Genomic DNA, 21,551 nt, shown 5'->3' with positions numbered 1-21,551 from the left:
GCAGAGGGAGAAGCAGGCTCCATGCACGGAGTCCAGTGTGGGACTCGATCCCCGAACTCTGGGATCATGCCCTAAGCGGAAGGCAGATGCTAAACCCCTGAGCCACCCAGACATTCCTTTTCTTTTCCATTAATATATCTTTTTTCTTTCTCTTATTTCACAGGACTACCAATACATAATGGTGAGTGAAGTAGTGAGAGCAGATATTATCGTCTTAGTCTTGGTCTTAAAAGGTTTTTTTTTTTGTTTATTTGTTTGTTTTAAGGATTTTTATTCATTTGAGAGAGAGAGAGAGAGAGAGAGCACAAGCAGGGGGAGAGGCAGAGGGAGAGAGAGAAACAAATATGGAGCTCCATCTTAGGACCTGGAAATCATGACTCGAGCCTAAGGCAGATGCTTAACCGTCTAAGCCACCCCGATGCCCCTCTTAAGAGGATTTCATCACTAAGATGATGTAAGAAAGTTTCCAAGGGAGCTGAGAGTTTATCATAAACTGGTATTTTATTTTGTCAAGTGCTTTCCTGATGATTTTTTGTCCTTTAAATGTAGTGAATTACATAGATTGATTTTTGTGTATTAAACGAATCTTGCGGGATCCCTGGGTGGCGCAGTGGTTTGGCGCCTGCCTTTGGCCCAGGGCGCGATCCTGGAGACCCGGGATCGAATCCCACATCGGGCTCCCGGTGCATGGAGCCTGCTTCTCCCTCTGCCTATGTCTCTGCACCTCTCTCTCTCTCTCTCTCTCTCTGTTTGACTATCATAAATAAAAAATAAATAAATAAAAAATAATAAACCAATCTTGCTAGCCTGGGATAAAAACAGACATGATAATAGTGTAATATACTTTTGTATCTTGCTGGATTTAATTTGCCACTATTTTGTTAAAGATTTTTATACCTATCTATATTCATAGAAATATTAGTCAATAATTTTCTTACACTAATTTTGTCTGATTTTGGCATCAGGACTTACAGGAGCCTCATAAAATGAGTTAGGAAGTATTCCTATTGCTTGTATTTTATGAAATAATTCAAATAGGATTGATATTATTACTTATAATTTTGATAAAATTTATTAGTGGAAGCCATCTATGCCAGAATTTTCTTTGTGGGAAATTGTTTAATTATGAACTCCATTTCTTTACTATATATTCTGTTATTTAAATTTACTATTTCTTCTTGTGTTCATTTTGGTAACTTGTATCTTTCAAGGAATTTGTCAACTTGATCTAAAATATGAAATTTCTTGGGGCGCCAAAGCGGCTCAATTGGTTAAGTGTCTGTCTTGATGTTGGCATGATCTTAGGGTTGAGATCAAGCCCCACACCAAGCATGGAGCCCGCTTAGGATTCTCTCTCTCCCTCTCCCTCTGCCCTTCCCCTTCCTCGTTTCCTCTCTTTATTTTATTTTGCTTCCTCTCTTTAAAAAAATAAATAAATAAAAAATAAAAAAACTTCTTGGTATAAAGTTAATCAAGTATATACTTTGTTATCTTTCGATGTGTGTAGGATATGTAGTGATGTCCTTCTTTCACTTTCACATTAGTAATTTGTGTTTTCTCTTTTTTCTCCTCAGGTTTACAAGAGGTTATTGATATTATTAATATTTTCTAAGATCCAACTTCTAGCTCTGAGTTCTCAATTGTCTCATTTTCATTTTATTAATATCTGCTTTTATGCTCATTTCCTTTCTTATGTTTATCTGGGGTCTAATAAACTTCCTTTTCTAGATTAAGGTGAAAGCAGCAATCACTGATTTTATACCTTTATTTTCTAAACTAATCTTATACAGAGCAATAAAATTTCCTCTAAGAGCTATTTTTGTTAAACCCCACAAATTGTGGTGTGTTGTGTTTTTATTATCATTAAATACAATGTTTCCTAATTTCGCATGACTTCATTGAGCCATGGGTTATTAGTAGTGCACTTAATGATGGAAAGAAATATATTTGTAATAAACCACTATGTTTTACGGTTTTGTTATATGTACCCAAACTTAACTGAAACGAAAAATGAATGATACAAAATTATCTATTATGTATTTCCATATTTAAATCATTTCTAATTTCATTAAAAACTAATTGGTCTGAATTTCTAGTTTGTGCTTTACACATGAAAGTTTTTAAGATTTTTTTTTTTTAAGATTTTATTTATTTATTCATAGAGACACAGAGAGAGAATGAGAGGCAGAGACACAGGCTGAGGGAGAAGCAGGCTCCATGCAGAGAGCCTGACGTGGGATTCGATCCAGGGTCTCCGGATCACGCCCTGGGCTGCAGGCGGCGCTAAACCGCTGCGCCACTGGGGCTACCCTAAGATTTTATTTGTAAGTAATCTCTACGCCCAATGTGGGGCTTGAACTCACAATCCCAAAATAAAGAGCTGCATGTTCTACTGACTAAGCCAGCCAGGAGCCCTGAAAGTTTTTAATAAATAGAAATTATAAAATTAAACAGTAATGAAAGGTAAAAGCCAGAGACACGACAAGAAAACTACTACTACTAATAAAAAAATAATAAGAAAAGGAAAACTAATATTTCTTATGAACACTAGAGTCTGCAAGAAAATATTAGCAAATTGAATTCAGTAGTATATTAAAAGGATTAATATCTTAATCCTTTTCGCCAACTGGGATTTATTCTTGGAATGCAAGGATTGTTCAACATAGGAAATGTCAATCCTATACACCAAACATCAGTAACAAAGGCAAAAAAAAAAAAAAAAAAAAAAAAAACACCCACATCATCTCAATTGAGGACAAAAAACCCATAAAAAACAAAACAAAAAACCAACCCACTGACAAACTTTAACATCCTTTTATAGTAAAACAAACCCAAAACCACTCAACAAACAAGGACTAGAAGGAAACTCCCTCAATATAAGAGCCATATATGAAAATCCCACAGCTGACATACTCATTGGGGAAAATGAAAGCTTTCCTTCAAACAAGGCAAGAATGCCTGCTTTCCCTTCTATTTGATATAGTATTACAAGTTCTAGCCAGGGCAATTAGGTAATAAAAAGAAATAAAAGGCATCCAAATTGGTAAGGAAGAAGTAAAAATTATCTTTGAAGATTATATAATCTTATATTTAGAAAATCTTAAAGATTCCAGGAAAAACACTATTGGAACTAATAAGTACATCCAGCAAACTATGATATAAAACAACACAAAAATCAGTTGCATTTCTATACACTAACAATAATCTGAAAATTTTTTTTTCTTAAATTCCATTTACAAATAGCATTTTAAAAAACTTAGGAATGAACTCAACCAAGAGGGTAAAAGACTGGCATACTGGAAAACTACAAAACATTGTTAAAAGAAATTAAAGACAAGTAAGTGTAAAGACACTCTATCTAGGTTCATGGCTTAAAAGATGTAATATTGTTAAGATATCAAAACAAAACAAAGAGAACTACAAATTCAATGCAATCCCTATCAAAATCCCAACAACATTTTTTGCAACAATAGAAATATCTATCCAAAAAGTCTTATGAAATCTTAGGGACCCTAAAAAGCCAAGGCAGTCTCAAAAAAGAACTTGGAGAACTCACATTTCTGGAGTTCAAAATTTAGGAAAACCTGCAGTAATGAAAACAGTGTGGGACTAGAATAAAAACAGAAACAATGACCAATGAAATACAAAGTCCAAAAATAAATCTTTGCATATATATGGTCAAAGGATTTTTTACAAGGGTGACAAGACCATTTGACAGTCTTTTCAACAAGTGGTGCTAGGAAAACTGGATCTCTACTTGCAAAAAAATGAAGTTAGATCCTTTCCTAACACCATTTACAAAAACTAACTAAAAATGAACCCAAAACGTATACCTAAGAGCTAAAGCTATAAAACTTAGGTCAATGCACAGAATAGGAGAAAATATTTGAAAATGATGTATCTGGTAAGGGATTAATACCTAGAATACAAAAAACTTCTAAACTCCAACAATAAAAAAACAAACCAGCTTCGAAGAAGGGCAAAGAAGTTGAATAGACGTTTTTTCAAAGAAGATATACAAATATTTGGTCAACTAGCACATGAAACGATGCTCAAAATCATCAGTCATTACAGAAATACAAATAAAAAACCACATGAGGGCAGCCCCGGTGGCTCAGCAGTTTAGCGCCGCCTTCAGCCCAGGGTGTGATCCTGAAGACTCCGGATAGAGTCTCACGATGGGCTCCCTGCATGGGGCCTGCTTCTCCCTCTGCCTGTGTCTCTGCCTCTCTCTCTGTGTCTCTCATGAATAAATAAATAAAATATTTAAAAAAATAATAAAATTAAAATAATAAAAAAATAACAACCACATGAGATACCACTTTATACCCATTAGGTTGACATTAAAAAACAAACAGGGGTGCCTAGGGGGCTCAGGTCATGATCCCAGGGTCCAGGGATCAAGTCCCGTATCAGGCTCCCGACAAGGAGCCTGCTTTTCCCTCTGCCTAGGTCTCTGCCTGTGTGTCTCTCATGAATAAATAAATAAAATGTTAAAAAAAAAAAAATAACCATTGATATGGATGTGGGAAAGTGGAACCTGTGTACACTTTGATGGCAATGTAAAATGTGGAAAAGTCTTGAAGCACTTCAAAAAAACACCCAATTACCATTGACCCAGCAATTCCACTTTGGAGTATATACACAAAAGAATTGAAAACAAAAACTCACTCATATTCACACCTACATTATTCACAACAGTCAAAAGATATAAACAACTGAAAAGTCCATGAACAGATGTATAAATAAAATATGATTAACATACACTAAAATATTATTCTGCAATAAAAAGGAATGAAATTCTGATACAAACTGTAATACAGATGAACCTTGAAGATATAATGCTAAGTGAAATAAACCAGTCAGAAGCACAAATACCATATGATTCCATATATATGCACAGTCAAGGTTAGAGACAAGACAGTGTAATAGTTATCAAGGGCTAAGGAAAGGAAGAGACAGGAGAGTTATTATTTAATAGTCATAGAGTTTCAGTATGGGATGATAAAAATGTTCTGGAAATGGATGGTGTTGATGGATGCACAATAAAGTGAATGTACTTAATGCCACTAAACTATACACTTTAAAATGGTTAAAATGGTAAAACAGTGTTATGTATTTCGTAACAAAAAAAAAAAAAAAACCTTAAACAAACCGCATAAAGCAAAACAAAACACAATGTCACTTTTCGAAAATGGAAAAGAAAAACAAAGTAAGAAGAGCTTTTACGGGGATCCCTGGGTGGCGCAGCGGTTTGGCGCCTGCCTTTGGCCCAGGGCGCGATCCTGGAGACCCGGGATCGAATCCCACATCGGGCTCCCTGCATGGAGCCTGCTTCTCCCTCTGCCTATGTCTCTGCCTCTCTCTCTCTGTGTGACTATCATGAATAAATAAATAAAATCTTTAAAAAAAAAAAAAAAAAAAAAAGAAGAGCTTTTACGTTAAAAGGTAATGGAACTGAAAGAAAGCAGGCATCAGAAATCGGGGATTAATTGGTAAATAGTAATGTACTGGTAATGTCTAAATAACCTCTTTAGTGCTGTGTGAATAGATACACATAAAAAAGGCCTCTAAAAGAAATTATGGTGATAAAAAAATACAGTAATATAAACACAAAATATTTAATGAACAATGACCTATGGGCAACTCAACTCAAACAGAATGGTATTCCTTGCTAATTAAGATCTTTGTAACACAATCTTAGGAATCTGTTTTATTTCTAATCTACAATGTTTAGAAAACTTACAGTGCAGATTTTCCAGTGCGGGGATCAATATAGGTGGTTGTTCTTCTATTGTGGTCCACAAAATATGGAATTCCATCAACTGTGAATCTCATTTCCCAGCCTTCAGGTAAGGGCTTTTCATTTAACTGACTACAAAACATAGGAAAAAATACAATTAAAAAATTTAAAAATGTTGAAGAGCGGTTTCCCAAGTACACAAAACAAAAATTACCCATAAATGCAGCATCATTTAGATCATTTAGTTCAGTGTTTCCAGTTGTTTACTAGACCCATCTATAAATATCCTACAAGCATATTAAACATGTCAGTAGGTTCATGGAATCACCGCTCAGTTTCCACCTATCTACTTGGCCTATAATACCCATCTAATAACCCACCTAACATCTTTTGGTAACCAAGTTCTGCCCGTTCTGCCTTAGAAACCTTCATACTCATCAGTTTTCAGTCCCCAAGAACATCCTTCCCTGGCATCATTCATCTCTCTTCTAAACTTTCACAGTGGCCACTGAACTGGTTTTCCTGCTTCTTGTCTGACTCTGGTCCTATACTTGTTTCATGTTGCTGACAGAGTACTAAACCAGAGATCTGATCAAATCAGTCCTCTACTTAAAGTAATAACCACTGTTCACATTACCAATGGTAAGCCTTGAACTCTCAACACCTGGCACACACTCTGCCCTCAGCGTTCCCTTTCAGGTTTAACCCTGCACTCCGACTCCCTTCCATGAAACCCTGTGATTTCATAGTGTAGCACTACTCACCATTTCCCTAAACAAGACATAATCTGTCACACCTCCAAGTGAAGTCTTTCTTCTTGTCCAGAATACCTTAATTATTCCTCTGTTAAGACGACTCAACTGTTCTTTCTCAAGTATTTCTAACCACTTCCTTAATACCTATCTTTAGTCTTTGGTTAATCTCTCTCAACTTCAGTTTGTTAAAAATGTTTATATATATATACAAGAATGTTTATATAATAAGACTGTGAGAAGAATAAATGAGACAATATAAGTAAAAACCTTTTACACATAGTAAGCCTTCAAGTTATAACTAATAGTATTCCTCCTACTATATATTGACCATTTTCTTTCAGTCTCTCAAAGTACTTCCTTCATACTGCTAGCACAGCATCTGTTAAGTTTTTCAGCCTGTGGTCTGGCAACAACTTCCCACCCTGCAATACTACTGAATTTTAAAACAGGAACTAAATTATAAGGCAGTAGTGCATTTTTATTTGTTATATATTAAAATAATTGGGCCATAAGAATAAATATTCAAAAATGCTTACTTGTGAACCTAAGAAATGTTTACATTTTAAAATATTCCACTAGAGAGCAGCCCGGGTGGCTCAGCGGTTTAGCACAGCCTTCAGCCCAGGACCTGATCCTGGAGACCTGGGATTGAGTCCCATGTCGGACTTCCTGCATGGAGCCTGCTTCTCCCGCTGCCTTTATCTCTGCCTCTCTCTCTCTCTCTCTCTCTCAATCTCTGAGTCTCTCATGAATAAATAAATAAAATCTTACAAAAAAAAAATTCCACTAGAATGGGCAGGGAATTATTGAATACCTCTCTTGTAGTTCGTATTTTGTATTTGTGTATCTGTCAGTCTTTTTAACTAGTTAGGTATAGTAAGTGTTCTAAGTTTTTACCTACTGCTAGTTTGTTTTCCTCTATTCTACAGCTTCAAATTTTCTCACCTGTGCATTTAGTGAGTGAGAGAGAGAGAGAGAGAGAGAGAGAGAGATGGAAATGTCCAAGTTCACATCAGAAAGGAAGAAAGGGAAGGGTTGGGGCATTTAAACTAGTTTCTAAAAACAAACAGACTGGTTTTAGAGAGCCACTATTGCTGACAGTATTGTCATTTTCCTCAAGTGTACTTCAGAAAAATAAAAGGCAGAGAGAACCACTATCTACAACAGTATTTTGTAAACTATGTTGAAAGGTTAAGAACATTTAGCTCTATTCACAAAGCTGAAGAGATATGTCAGATAAAACACACTAACAAAAATTTTTTAGAGGTGACATTTATATTTCCAAGATACACTCAGTAACAAATTGTTGTCTTGGAAACAAAACAAACTGGATAATACTAGGTCATTTGTATTATTTATTAAGATGATTCTCACTTTAACTCTGAAACTTTAAAAGTCCAAGGTGGAACAAAAAAATGGTAGCAAAGGTGACATGGTCTATTCTGTCCTTCAAGATAGAATTTTACAGAACAATTTTAAAATGTTACCTTTGAAATTTTTCATTCTTCTTTTGGAAATTATATATATGTGTGTATATATATATAAAGATTTTATTTATTTATTTATGAGAGACACACAGAGAAAGGCAGAGACATAGGCAGAAGGAGAAGCAGGTTCCCCGAAGGGAGCCTGACTCAGAACTCAACACCAGGACCCTAAGATCACGCTCTGAGCCAAAGGCAGATGCTCAACCGCTGAGCCACTCGGCATCCCAGAAATTGAATATGTTTAAGTTAAATACCGTAACAACATTAAAAAAGTGATGTTAGTATGCAGAAAGAGAATTTAAATGTAAAGCATATCATTAGAACAAAGGTTCTTACAACTTTCAACCAAGGTATGTGTGAAGAATTAATTGTATCAAAATAGAGGTCTGGCCTCTGCCCTCCACTAACAGAAGGTAATCTCTAGACCTCTGGAATGTCCTGCATGTCAGGAGTATCTTTGTTGCTTGGGAACTGTGAACACCAGTCAAGGATGTGATTTATGATGGAGGCTTTGGGACACCCCACAGCAGTTCCAATACCTGGAGTAACCAGAAACTTGGAAGATACTAACTCAACCTCTGGGAAAGGGCTAGCGACTAAAGGATAGCTATGTAAGGCAGTACATGATGAAGCCCCAATAAAAACTCTGAATAGCAGAAATTCAAACAAGATTTCCTCGTTTGCACTACTCCACGCATACTATTCCATATAAATTCTGGGTATTTGGAACCTCACATTCTGTCCAGTGTCTCTTCCTTCTGTTGCTTGTAATTCGTATCCTTTCCCTATAATAAATACAGCTGTGAATATAATAAAGCTTCAGTGAGTTCTAGTCTCTCAAGTGAGTTACCAAACCTGAAAGTGGTTGTGGGAACTCCTGAATTCATAGTCAGTTGACCTCAAGGGAGAGCAGTTTTGGGGATCTCCCAAAACTTGTAGTTGTAGTCTGGAGTGAGGGCATTTTGTGGAAAATGCTCTCTGACTTTAGAGCTTGCCAAAATTCCCTGCAGAATGGAACCCTCTGGTGGTCTGATAAACGCACAGTATTAGATTTTATCAAAGGCTAAATTGTGTCCACCGGCAAGTTCCTATGTTGAAGTACTAATTAATCCTCAATACCTCAGAATGTGACCTTATTCGGAAATAGGGTCATTGCAGACATATTAGTTAATATGAGATCATAGTGGAGTACAGTGAGCCATTAATCCAGTATGGCTGGTGTCCTTATAAAAAGGGGAAATTTGGACAGTGAGACATGCAGACGTGAAGAATGCTATGTGAAGACTGCAGTTACGCTGTCACGAACCAAACTACCAGAAGCTAGGAGAGGGGCCTGGAACAAATCTTTCTAGTGCCTTCTAAGGGAGCAAAGCCCTGCCTACATCTTAATTCTGGACTTCTAGCCTCCTTAACTATGAGACAAATTTCTACTGTTTAAATCACTCAATTTGTGGTACTTTGTTAAGGTAGCTCTAGCAAACTAATACAAATACAATTTACATAATGTTACAAAGAAAAGCAAGTAGGGGTGCCTGGGTGGCTCAGTCAGTTAAGCAATTGCCTTTCAGCTCAGATCATGATCTTGGAGTCCCAGGATTGGGCCCTGCATCAGGCTCCCTGCTTAGCAGGGAGCCCACTTTTCTCTCCCTCTGCTGCTCCCGCTGCTTGTGCTCTCACACATGCTCTCTCTCAAATAAATAAATAATTTAAGAAAAGAAAAGCACGTATATACACACTTACCAAACAGTAAAAAGACAAACTTTTCTTGAGATACAAACTTCTAGTTATGAAATAAACAAGACACAGGGATATAAAGTACAGCAAAGGGACTATAGTCAGTAATAATGTAATAATTCTGTATGGTGACAGAGAGTAATTAGTTTTAATTGTGGTAATAATTTCATAATGTATATAAATGTCAAATCACTATGTTATACACCTGAAACTAATATATTATTGTATGTTAACTATACCTCAATAAAAAGGGACAAACTTAGAATAATAGTGTCTCTTTATTAATGTATTAACTAGCAGGTTCTTGCAATATGTGTAAATAGTATTTTGAGATAACTACAAGTGCAAAGTTATATTAAAAACCTGTAATTTCTACTGGTGGGAAAGTCCTAGGCATTGCTAATTCTACTACGGTTGTAGCTCACAATCACAACAGAAGGAAGGAAACACTCAATTTCAGGTAAAGGTTAGTAAATCTGAATCTGTATTTATTCCCCCTAAGTCACATATTCCCTGAATTCTCTCCAGTGATCCTAGGTTACAAAATCCTGCTTTAGAATTACTAATCTGGACTTTCATATAAATAGGAATTTCTTTTTTTTTTTTTTTTAAGTATTTTTCTTTTCTTTTTTTTTTTTAAAGAGAGAGAGGGCGGGGCAGAGGCACAGGCAGAGGGAGAAGCAGGCTCCATACAGGGAGCCTGACGGGGACTCGATCCCGGGCCTCCAGGATCATGCCCTGGGCTGAAGCGGCGCTAAACCGCAGAGCTACCGGGGCTGCCCGAAATAGGAATTTCTTAATACATAGCATATTTGTATAAACCAATGAGTTTTCTTCCCTACACTCAAGAAATTCACATCCATTATAAAACAGTAATAGTGTAATTTTTTTCTTTCTAAAGTATATGGGTAACCAATGTTTAAGGACTTCCGGGAAAGAACGTGTAACTTGATTTTTTCCATAACTGACCCAGAAACAGAGTACAATCTTTAAGAGATTATCTATATACTAGTAACCCAAAGTTTCTTACCCTTGACTTCTGGGGTCTTCCCATTGTGTAATACGAGTGTTGTGGTTGACAAAATATACTCTACCATTGCTGTCTGTTCTCTTCTCTTAAAAAAAAAAAAAAGGAAAAAAGAGGCAAAGCATTAGAGTTGGCATGGTCTTCTTCCACAAACTGAAATAAACGGTGATGAATCTGCCATTTCTCACTGCATTGATTTTATACCTTTTAAATCACAACTTTAAATAGTTTGATTTATTCTTTCACCTTTAAATTCAGATACCTCCTAGAGTTATAAAAATATCATTACATTCTACAAGCTAAACAGACTTAATTCACAATGTCCTGCCTACAGGTCTTTTTCTGTTCAATCTAACCAAAGGCAGCAAGAATAATTAACATTTTAACTTTTCATACATGACCTCATTTTATCCTTGACAGTCCCAGGAGTAGATGGTTTCAGTTCATCTTGAAGATGGGGAAACTTGGACAGGTTAAGTTATCTGCCCCAAATCTCAGAATTGAGTAGGAGTGACAGGATGAAAAGTTAGTTCCCTATTCAGGGATTTCTTGCTTAGCCTATCACCTCATTTCTTAAAATATAATGGGGGAGAGGGATACAACTTGTTTCTTTGTTATATGTTAGATATTATACAACTAGGGAAGACACTGTTTCAAAACATATCCTCTTCCTTAATATACTCTGTTCCTAAATCCTAAATATCTAGAGTAACTTTCTACAGGAAGGCTGGACAGAAGGCTCGGCTCTTTAATTTACTGCCTTTGAGGGATCCCTGGGTGGCGCAGCGGTTTAGTGCCTGTCTTTGGCCCAGGCGCGATCCTGGAGACCTGGGATCGAATCCCACATCGGGCTCCCGGTGCATGGAGCCTGCTTCTCCCTCTGCCTGTGTCTCTGCCTCTCTCTCTCTCTGTGTGTGACTATCATAAATTAAAAAAATTAAAAAAAAATAAAAAAAAATTTTACTGCCTTTGAAATTACTGCTTCTAAAAAAAAAGAAAGAAAAGAAAGAAAAGAAAAAAGAAAAGAAAAGAAGAGAAGAGAAAGAGAAAAGAAAGAAAAGAAAAGAAAAGAAAAGAAAAGAAAAAAGAAAAGAAAAGAAAAAAGGAAAGGGAAAGGAAAGGGAAAGGAAAGGGAAAGGAAAGGGAAAGGAAAGGGAAAGGAAAGGGAAAGGGAAAGGGAAAGGGAAAGGGAAAGGGAAAGGAGGGGAAGGGGAAGGGGAAGGGAAGGGAAGGGAAGGGAAGGGAAGGGAAGGGAAGGGAAGGGAAGGGAAGGGAAGGAAAAACTGCTTCTTTCCCCATCTGCCTCTTGCTTGAGGATTCTCCTTGGTTTCTTAGTCTTATTCTACAAAATTTCCCCTGTATTCCTGAGCTTTCTCAAAAACGGTTGAGAAGATAATGTGGATTATCATTTTCTCTTTTAATAACCAGAGAGCCCTTTACATTTTAATATTAAGTTCTATTGTTTTTGAACTCTTCAATTCTTTATTTCATTACCAATCAATTCTTCATCAGAAGATAATTCCTGCACCTGAATATTTTTAGATGTCTCAAAATGAGTTAAGTAATGAAGAATAGAGAGTGGATTCCAACATTTTAAAAAGCATAGTTTCTAAAAATTAGCAATTTCAAACAAAATTTTAGGTTAATTAATTAAGGTTAATTCCAGGCTGATAAAGCCATTTTTATCTCTTATGGTTTGAAAAGTTTTTAAAATAACATTTCTTTAGATCCTCTGGATATTTCTCTAAGCAAGCTATTGCAGCCAAGTTTTCAGTCAAATTATATAGCTATGTCAAGTTAGCATTTATTTGGTAACTTGTAACTATATCTCCAGCACTAATTCCATGATTTCAAGTAGATCACTATGGGAGGTTAAAGGGATATTACTGGTGAGTATCATGAACTCCATCCTGACATCTCAACTACTTTTTTTCTGTACCACTTGGGCTTAAAATGGAAATAGAACCCCAAGTGTGTATAAGATACATTTAATAGATAAATGGGATTCTGCATCTTGTGATGTATTATAAATATTAACACTGGCTTCACTGGGCGTGACATCTTGAGTAGGAAATATAATCAACTTTTAAGTTTGTCTCTGAGGCCAAAAGAAGCATCCACAGTGCTACATCTGGTTACACAATAATGTTAGTTAATATTCTTGACACGTTAAATTCAAATTTTTTAAATATATTTGCAGAAAATCTATAATTTTTTGTATCCAAATAATTTTTAAAGTAATTTTTAGAATCTAAAAATAATACCCTAAGTGATTATCTGCCACATTATAAGTTCAGAATTCAGGGCCAGAGATTTTCTCTTTCTGAAACAGGATAAATTTAATAGAAAACTTCTTTTCTATATATGTTCTAAGTATACAGCTGACATCAGGATTTCTTGGAAGAGGCTGTGAAAAATAAAATTTCACAAGGTGGATGCACTTGCAAACTGAAAGCTCATCTGCTTTTAATGAGAGGAAATACTGTGGCTATAGAGCTGATTTTACTTTGTTGAAAAAAGTCACATGATAAACAATACTGAAATTACTGAATAGCAAACCTGAATGCAGATCAAAGCACTTCCTGACTTGATGAATAAAACAGTAAAAAACAGAAGCTTCTTGCTGTTCTATGCATTCTTTCATAACAGCTCTCAAAAGGAGAAAATATCTTTATACTTGATGGAGAAAACCAGCTATACTAAGAAAGCCCTATTAGACTACACTGTTGAACCAAAAACATCCTTTGTTCTATAGCCTCTTTAGTTTGCATGTATTAAAAATTATTCACTGTAAGCTTGTGAGGTGGTAATGTCTAGTCCAAGCATATAAAGTCTGAAAGAGTAAGGAAGCTAGATTTAAAATACATATGGTGGGGTGCCTGGGTGGCTTAGTAGGTTAAGTGTCTGCCTTCGGCTCAGGTCATGATGATCCCAGAGTCCCGGGATTAAGCCTTGTATCAGGCTCCCCACTCAGTGGGGAGTCTGCTTCTGTCCCTGTTCATGCTCTCTCTCTCTCTCAAATAAATAAATGTTTAAAAAAATCTTTAAAATATATATATCATGGAGGTGCCTGGGTTGGCTCAGTCAGTTAAGTGTCTGCCTCTTGATTTCAGCTCACGTCTGGATCTCAGGGTTGTTTTGAGTTCAAGCTCCACCCTGGGTTCCATACTAGGCATGGAGCCTATTTAAAAATAAATTTAAAAAATAAAATGTACATTATGTCACAAAAATATGCTGTTGATTTCAGAATGTAAACACAGGCTGTAAATTGGGGTTTCATTTCCTAGGTCAATCATGAAGATATGTCAGGGTTTCATCTATTACAGTGCCAGTGTTGTCACTGGTTCCACAAATAAGGCATGTGCCTCACAGGCAGAGTCTTAAGCAGTGCTTAGTCTAAGTAACAGAGTGATCATGAACTCATTTAGGAAGGGGGGTATATCTCAACTTCAGAAATGTGAAACCTCAGGGCACCTGGGTGGCTAAATTGGTTAAATGTCTGCCTTTGGCTCAGGTCGTGATCCCAGGGTCCTGGGATTAATAAATCCTGCATCAGGCTCCCTGCTCAGCAGGGGAGTCTGCTTCTCCCTCTGCCCCTGCCTGTGTTCTCTCTCAAATAAATAAATAATCTAAAAAATAGAGGGGTGTGTGTGAAACCTAAAACTAAGCATTAGAATGTAAAATAAGCAAGGCAAAATTCTGATAACCTGGGTGAGCTGGGATTGGGTCTTTAGAGGGAATATTTTAGGGAAGTGTTGTTGGCTAACATTGTGAAAAAGAGAAAGATCCTAATAATGAGGATAATAATAAATGCAGAAAGCACCAGAGCTTGCAGGAAAAACTTTTTGAATAAAGGTAACATAGCCTACAATTCATGCTTCTCTGGGCAAGAGGCAATTTTTTCTTATAGCTGCTCTGGAGAAGGTCTATGTTACTGACAAAAGCTAACTGGGTAATGATTCTTCTACAGTAAAATTAAGAGAATAATATGTGACCTTCAGATACATCCTTTCAGTGCGTCAATTTCCCCTCTGAAACACAAACATATAACAATTCTAGAAATAAAGCTGGGAAAACCATCCATGTGTAGGAATGCAATCTGACAGGTCTGGTGCAATATGCTTCATAAAGGCAAAATGCCCTTTTCTAAAGTACTTCATACCAACCATGCATTCTCCTCTCTGAACCTCCAACACAAAAGACTCCTTATCACACTGCCAGGCTTTGGTGAAGACAGAAATTCACAATTCACTTTCAAATGCCCTCCCTTCGTTACATGCTAATAATAGTAACTGTTACAAGTATGACCTATAACCTTTTTTACCTCTTTGTCCCACAGGAGTGTTAAGGATAAATAACCTGAAAGGCAATGAGGCTTCTCAAAGGCAACTTTTATATCTAGTATCATTTATATGATTCATGTGATCTTGACATCAATTTTTTCTCCATTCCTCAATAAAGTAACACTAGAGCAATCCATCTTAGGGATCAATGCCTCCCAACAATACTATCTAGAAATATCACTTCTGAATTTACCCCCTAGTTGTGAAATATCTGCACTTTTGAAGATAAAAATTCAACTAGTTCCATAACTAGTTCCAAAGCCAGTTATGGAACTAACTGGCTTTACTTTAGTATTTTTTCCTTTTTTTTTTTTTTTAAGTTTTTATTTATTTATTTGAGAGAGACAGAGACAGAATTGGGGGGGGGTGGTGGCAGAGGAGAAGCAGGCTCCTGCTGATCCCAGGACCCTGAGATCATGACCTCAGCCAAAGGCAGATGGTCAACTGACTAAGCCACCCAGGCACCCCTATTTTCTACTTTCTATATATACTCTTTGGCTTCCATGCAAATCAACCTTTATATTGCCATGTTTATTCTGAAAACTTGCTATTATGCTATGACTTATACAATGTTATTAAAAAAACAAACAGGTAGTGTAGGCCTATCTTAAAATTAACAAAATTTTAATAATAAAGTACCAAATGTACCCAACAATTGCCCAATTGCAACAAGTGTAGAGCACAAAGTTCTCACTTTTTTTTTAAATTTTTTTTTTTAATTTTTATTTATTTGTGATAGTCACAGAGAGAGAGAGAGAGGCAGAGACACAGGCAGAGGGAGAAGCAGGCTCTATGCACCGGGAGCCCGACGTGGGATTCGATCCCGGGTCTCCAGGATCCCACCCTGGGCCAAAGGCAGGCGCCAAACCGCTGCGCCACCCAGGGATCCCAAGTTCTCACTCTTTAGCATGTTCCCCTTCTACTGTTCTTAGATTACATCAACTCAACCAAACTGCAGACAGTGCTTTAGAAGCACAAATGTGGTGAAATATTTAAGCTTTTTATTTTGAAATAATTATTAAATGATGTTGCAAAAATCATTCAAAGAATCTCATGTACCCGTCACCGGTTTGCCCTAATAGTGACAACCTTACATAGCCATAGTACAATATTGAAATCAGGAATGTGACACTGGTACATTATAGTTAACTACAGACTTTATTCAATTTTCGCCAATTTTTTTTTAAATTTTATTTATTTATGATAGTCACACAGAGAGAGAGAGAGAGAGAGAGAGAGAGGCAGAGACACAGGCAGAGGGAGATGCAGGCTCCATGCACCAGGAGCCCGACATGGGATTCGATCCTGGGTCTCCAGGATCATGCCCTGGGCCAAGGCAGGCGCCAAACCGCTGCGCCACCCAGGGATCCCCAATTTTCGCCAATTTTTAAGCTAAATTCAATAATATGAATGTATAATCTATGAACTTTTATCCCTTATGTATCTTTTATCCCTTTGTATTTGTGTAATCACCACGATGGTGAAAATACAGAACTATTTCACTGCTACATAATTACTTACATTACCTCCTATATTTGCACCCACCTACCACTGGCTGTTTCCTGGCAACTACTGATCTGTTTTCCATTTCAGTAATTTTGTCATTTTTTAAAAAAGACTTTTATTTATTTATTCATGAGAGACAAAGAGAGAGAGAGAGAGAGAGGCAGAGACACAGGCAGAGGGAGAAGCAGCAGGGAGCCCGACGTGGGACTCGATTCCAGGTCTCCAGGATCAGGCCCTGGGCTGAAGGCAGGCGCTAAACCGCTGAGCCACCTGGGCTGCCCAATTTTGTCATTTTGAATATATTATAGAAACTGAATCACACAGGATATACATCTTTTAAGACTGACTTTTTTTCAGTAAGCATAATGTCCTTGAGGTCTTTTCAGATTATTGTGTGTATTAATAATTTTTTTTTTTTTTTTTTTACTGCTAAGTGACCAAAGTATTTTTAAACTTTAAAACAGTAAAATAGGGCAGCCCGGGTGGCTTAGCGATTTAGCACCGCCTTCAGCCTAGAGCGTGATCCTGGAGACCTGGGATCGAGTCCCATGTCCGGCTCCCTACATGGAGCCTGCTTCTCCCTCTGCCTGTGTCTCTGCCTCTCTCTCTCCCTCTCTGTGTCTCTCATGAATAAATAAATAAAATCTTAAAAAAAATAAAATAGGGATCCCTGGGTGGCGCAGCGGTTTAGCGCCTGCCTTTGGCTCAGGGCGCGATCCTGGAGACCCAGGATCGAATCCCACGTCAGGCTCCCGGTGCATGGAGCCTGCTTATCCCTCTGCCTATGCCTCTGCCTCTCTCTCTCTCTCTCTCTCTCTGTGTAACTATCATAAATAAATAAAAATTTAAAAAAAATACAAAATAAAAAATAAAATAAAAGAGTAAAATAATTTTGAATTTCAATAAAGTTAACTATAATAAGACAGTCAACTTAGAGCTTCTGGGAAATTTAATACTTGTTTGGCACTCTGAATTAAACTAACACACCTCAAAAACTTCCCAGATATTCCCTCAAGCAAGAGCAGGCTATCATCCATAATATTTGATTTTTAAAATGACCAGAAGTATCTGATTTTAAAATGAACAAAATCATGTGACTTACCCCATCCAGGTGGCAGGGGACCAAGGGGATCAAATTCTTTATTTTGTGATGTAGTAAACAAATCTTGATTCTAAAAAGAATAACAACAAAGTGAAATCATGAACAACATAACCAAAGTTATGAGTTCTGGTAGGTCTTCCCTGGTCATGTGCAATGTAACATATTCTTACAAGTTCACATCTTACAGAAGTGTCACACAGTCAATGGATAAATGCCAGTACACTCTGGAGAAAAACAATCTTTGTAAACACTAATGCTTGAAATTATTTGAAATTCAAATATTACATATATATAATCCTCACCCTCAAATGATCATTTTCTTCTTCAGCTATAAATCAGTAAATTAAGAGAAATACATAAATTCCCAAAGAGTCATTTAAAAACAACAGTATTTAAGAGTCACTAGATGGCTGAGAACTACCTTGTATTTCTTTTCCCTTTTTTTTTTTTTTATTTTATTTATTTACTCACGAGAGACACAGACAGAGGCAGAGACATAGTCAGAGGGAGAAGCAGGTACCCTGCAGGGAGCCAGATGTGGGACTCGATCCAGGACTCTGGAATCAAGTCCTAAGCTGAAGGCAGATGCTCAACCACTGAACCACCCAGGAGTCCCCAACCTTGTGTTTCTAACTCAAAAAGAAACAATCACATACAAAACTGGTATATACAAATACTGTGGGTATAGAATTGGGCGAGCAGGAAGAACAGGCCATCAGATGAGTGAAAGGAAAGAATTCCAGTTGGAAAGAGTTGATAAGTCTGGATTTGTAAAGAAGATTTCTTAAATTTGCTTCTAATAACCACATTGATGGAGAGAGAAATTTGGCTAGATAAAATGGAATCATTTGGAAAAAAATGAGTCAACCATTAAAAAAAGAGAAGCAAAAGTCATAGTGACTATGTAGGGTTAATAGGTATGTTTTGGTTTAAATGTAAAATAAAGTGGAGATAATACATGGTCTCTCAAGATTTGGTTAAACCTTTTCTCCTTTAGTAAGATAAAATGAGTAAATAATAGATACTAACTGTTTTTTAACAAAAACTTATAAACAGAAAAAATATACAAATAAAATGGGAAAGTGAACCTTATATACTCAGCACCAAAATTTAACAATTATCAAAACTTTGCCAAATTTCTTTTTTTTCTACCTCTTCTTTGCTGAATCGAGAATCATTTCACCCCTATATATTTTAGCATGTCTTTCTAAAATGTGGGGAAATCTTCTTATAGAACTACAAGATTATTAATCACATCTAGCAAAGAATCTGTTAATTTTATCATCTAATACCTGATCACTAATTAAATGCCTCTGATTATTTGTTCAAGTCAAAATTCAAACAGTCCTCACATTACATTTGGTTGAGTCTCTTAAGTCTCAATCTATAGCACTTCCCCCTTTTATCTCTGGGGTTTTTCTTCCATGTCATTCACTTACTACCGAAACTGGGTAACTGATTCAAAGTTTTAAAGCATATGACAGATATTCTCTCTCTCTCTTTTTCTTTTTTAAGATTTTTATTTATTTGACTGAGACTGAGAGTGAGAAATCACAGAAGGAAAAAGAGAAGCAGACTTACTACTGAGCAGGGAGTCTGATGTGGAGTTGAATCCCAGGATTAGGGGATCATGACCTGAACTGAAGGCAGATGCTTAACTGACTGAGCCATCCAGGTAACCCTATGACAGATATTCTATTTCTGACTAAACAGCTTCTGGAAGACAGACAGACCTTTCAACAATTGGCCTTGCTCCTCCTGACAGACACAATTATGAAAAGCAGTGAGAGCAGAGAAGCCAGGAGAGGAAATAATATAAAAGGTTTGAATACTGATGATGAAACAGATCTGAAAAGATTGGCATATGACAAACTATTGTGATAATTTTCTAAGACCCAAGAATATCCCACTGGCTCTCCCCTAGTTAAATAAGTTGGGGATATGCACATTGAAACTATAGAACATTACACAGTGTTCCAACAACAACCATTTACATTCTGAGCTTAAAAATGCTGGGTGTAGGGGAACTTGGCTGGCTCAGTTTGTAGAGCATGTGATTCCAGATCTTGAGATCACGAGTTTAAGCCCCACGTTGGGTGTGAAGCCTGCTTAAGAAAAAAACAGGAAAAAAAAAAAAAAAACAACCCTAAGTGTATGAGAGTCTACTGACCTGTAACCAGAACAAAGGCCACTTTATGAAACAGATCTTCTCAGCAATATGCCACCACCCCACCACTTTTTAAGCAGTACAAATCATTCAATTCAGTTAATATTGCTGGCTATGTTAAAGATAACTAAAATAGGGCAGCCCAGGTGGCTCAGCGGTTTGGTGCCGCCTTCAGCCTAGGGCCTGATCCTGGAGACCTGGGATCGAGTCCCACATCAGGCTCCCTGTATGGAGCCTGTTTCTCCCTCTGCCTGTGTGTCTGCCTCTCTCGCTCTCTCTGTGTCTCTCATGAATAAAGAAATAAAATCTTTAAAAAAAAGGGGAGGGGGGTAACTAAAATAGGCTATTTAAGCTATGATTTTTTTTTTTAAGATTTTATTTATTCATGAGAGACAAAGAGAGAGGAAGAGACACAGACAGAGGGAGAAACAGGCTCCACGCAGGGAGCCCGACACGGGACCCAATCCCGAGTCTCCAGGATCATGCCCCGGGCCGAAGGCAGGCACCAAACCACTGAGCCACCCAGGTGTCCCTAAGTTATGATTTAAAACTGTTTTATAACAAGAGCAAAGTGAAAGAATTTGTTTTTAAAAAGGTCAGATTATTTTGGATAAGGAAAAAACAAACAAACAAACAAACATGGACAACATAGACAATGAGGTAAAAGCCACAATTCAAGAAAAGTTCCAAAGACTTTGAGTATCGGGATCCCTGGGTGGCTCAGTGATTTAGTGCCTGCCTTCAGCCCAGGGCGTGATCCTGGGGTCCTAGGATCGAGTCCTGCATCAGGCTCCTTGTATGGAGCCTGCTTCTCCCTCTGCCTGTGTCTTTGCCTCTCTCTCCGTGTGTGTATCTCATGAATAAATAAATAAATAAAATCTTAAAACAAAGACTCTGAGTATCAAATTGGTAAAGTTTACAGTGAAGTAATATATATTGCTGGTGTCCTGGAAATATGCTAAATAGGTCTTTAAAAAGAATGTTTTAAAAGATGATGTATTAGAAAAGTAAGACAAAGAGCACATTTATAATATGGATATAAAGGAAAGAAAAAAAGAAAACTAACATTTCTATACATCTAATATGTGCCAAACATATTAGGAACTATATTTTACAGAATCCTCAAAAGAGTTCCTCTGAGGAAATTTCATATATATTTTTTACAGACAAAGTTATTGAGTCTTGATAAGGTTAAGTAACTTATTCAAAGTCATATAGAGAAAGTAACTGTGTCCCCAGGATTCAAACCCAGATGTGTCTGATTCCAAAGCCCATGTTCTTTCTAGTGGAGACCCATATGGAAAATAGTTTTAAAGAAGACAGGCAAGCTAGCCATTCAAACCTAGAAGAAATTTAAAAACAAACAAACAAAACCTAGAAGAAATTTGGCCAGGTATACCAAAGGTGATTATAATTTAGAAAGAAAGAAAGATGTAAAACAGCATAGGAAAAAAAAATGAATATGGTAAGGTAGACAAGAGATAAATTAATTTCTCTTCTAAAATCACTGGCATGAGGGACGCCTGGGTGGCTCAGCGGCTGAGCATCTGCCTTTGGTTCAGGGCATGATCCTGGATCTGGGTATTGAGTACTGCATCAGGGTCCCTGAGAGGAGCCTGCTTCTCTCTCTGCCTATGTCTCTGCCCCTCTCTGTGTCTCTTATGAATAAATAAATAAAATCTTTAAA

General features: G+C 37.0%; 1 protein-coding gene across 6 annotated transcripts in view; it reads right to left on the bottom strand.

Moving 5' to 3' along the window:
* The window catches only part of ITCH (itchy E3 ubiquitin protein ligase), a 152,475-nt gene that overhangs the window by 30,458 nt on the left and 100,466 nt on the right, over positions 1-21,551 (bottom strand). For all 6 annotated transcript variants that reach the window (XM_049100537.1, XM_025469781.3, XM_025469778.3 and 3 more), the window contains 3 exons: positions 17,698-17,767; positions 10,750-10,834; positions 5,747-5,875 (listed from right to left, as the gene is read on the bottom strand). In XM_049100537.1, coding sequence (XP_048956494.1) covers positions 5,747-5,875; positions 10,750-10,834; positions 17,698-17,767 — 284 coding nt within the window. The remainder of the gene's footprint in view (positions 1-5,746; positions 5,876-10,749; positions 10,835-17,697; positions 17,768-21,551) is intronic.

This window comes from Canis lupus, chromosome 24 (genome assembly GCF_003254725.2).
Source record: "Canis lupus dingo isolate Sandy chromosome 24, ASM325472v2, whole genome shotgun sequence".
Classification (NCBI taxonomy): domain Eukaryota; kingdom Metazoa; phylum Chordata; class Mammalia; order Carnivora; family Canidae; genus Canis; species Canis lupus.
This window is presented reverse-complemented; position numbering and strand designations above follow the sequence as displayed.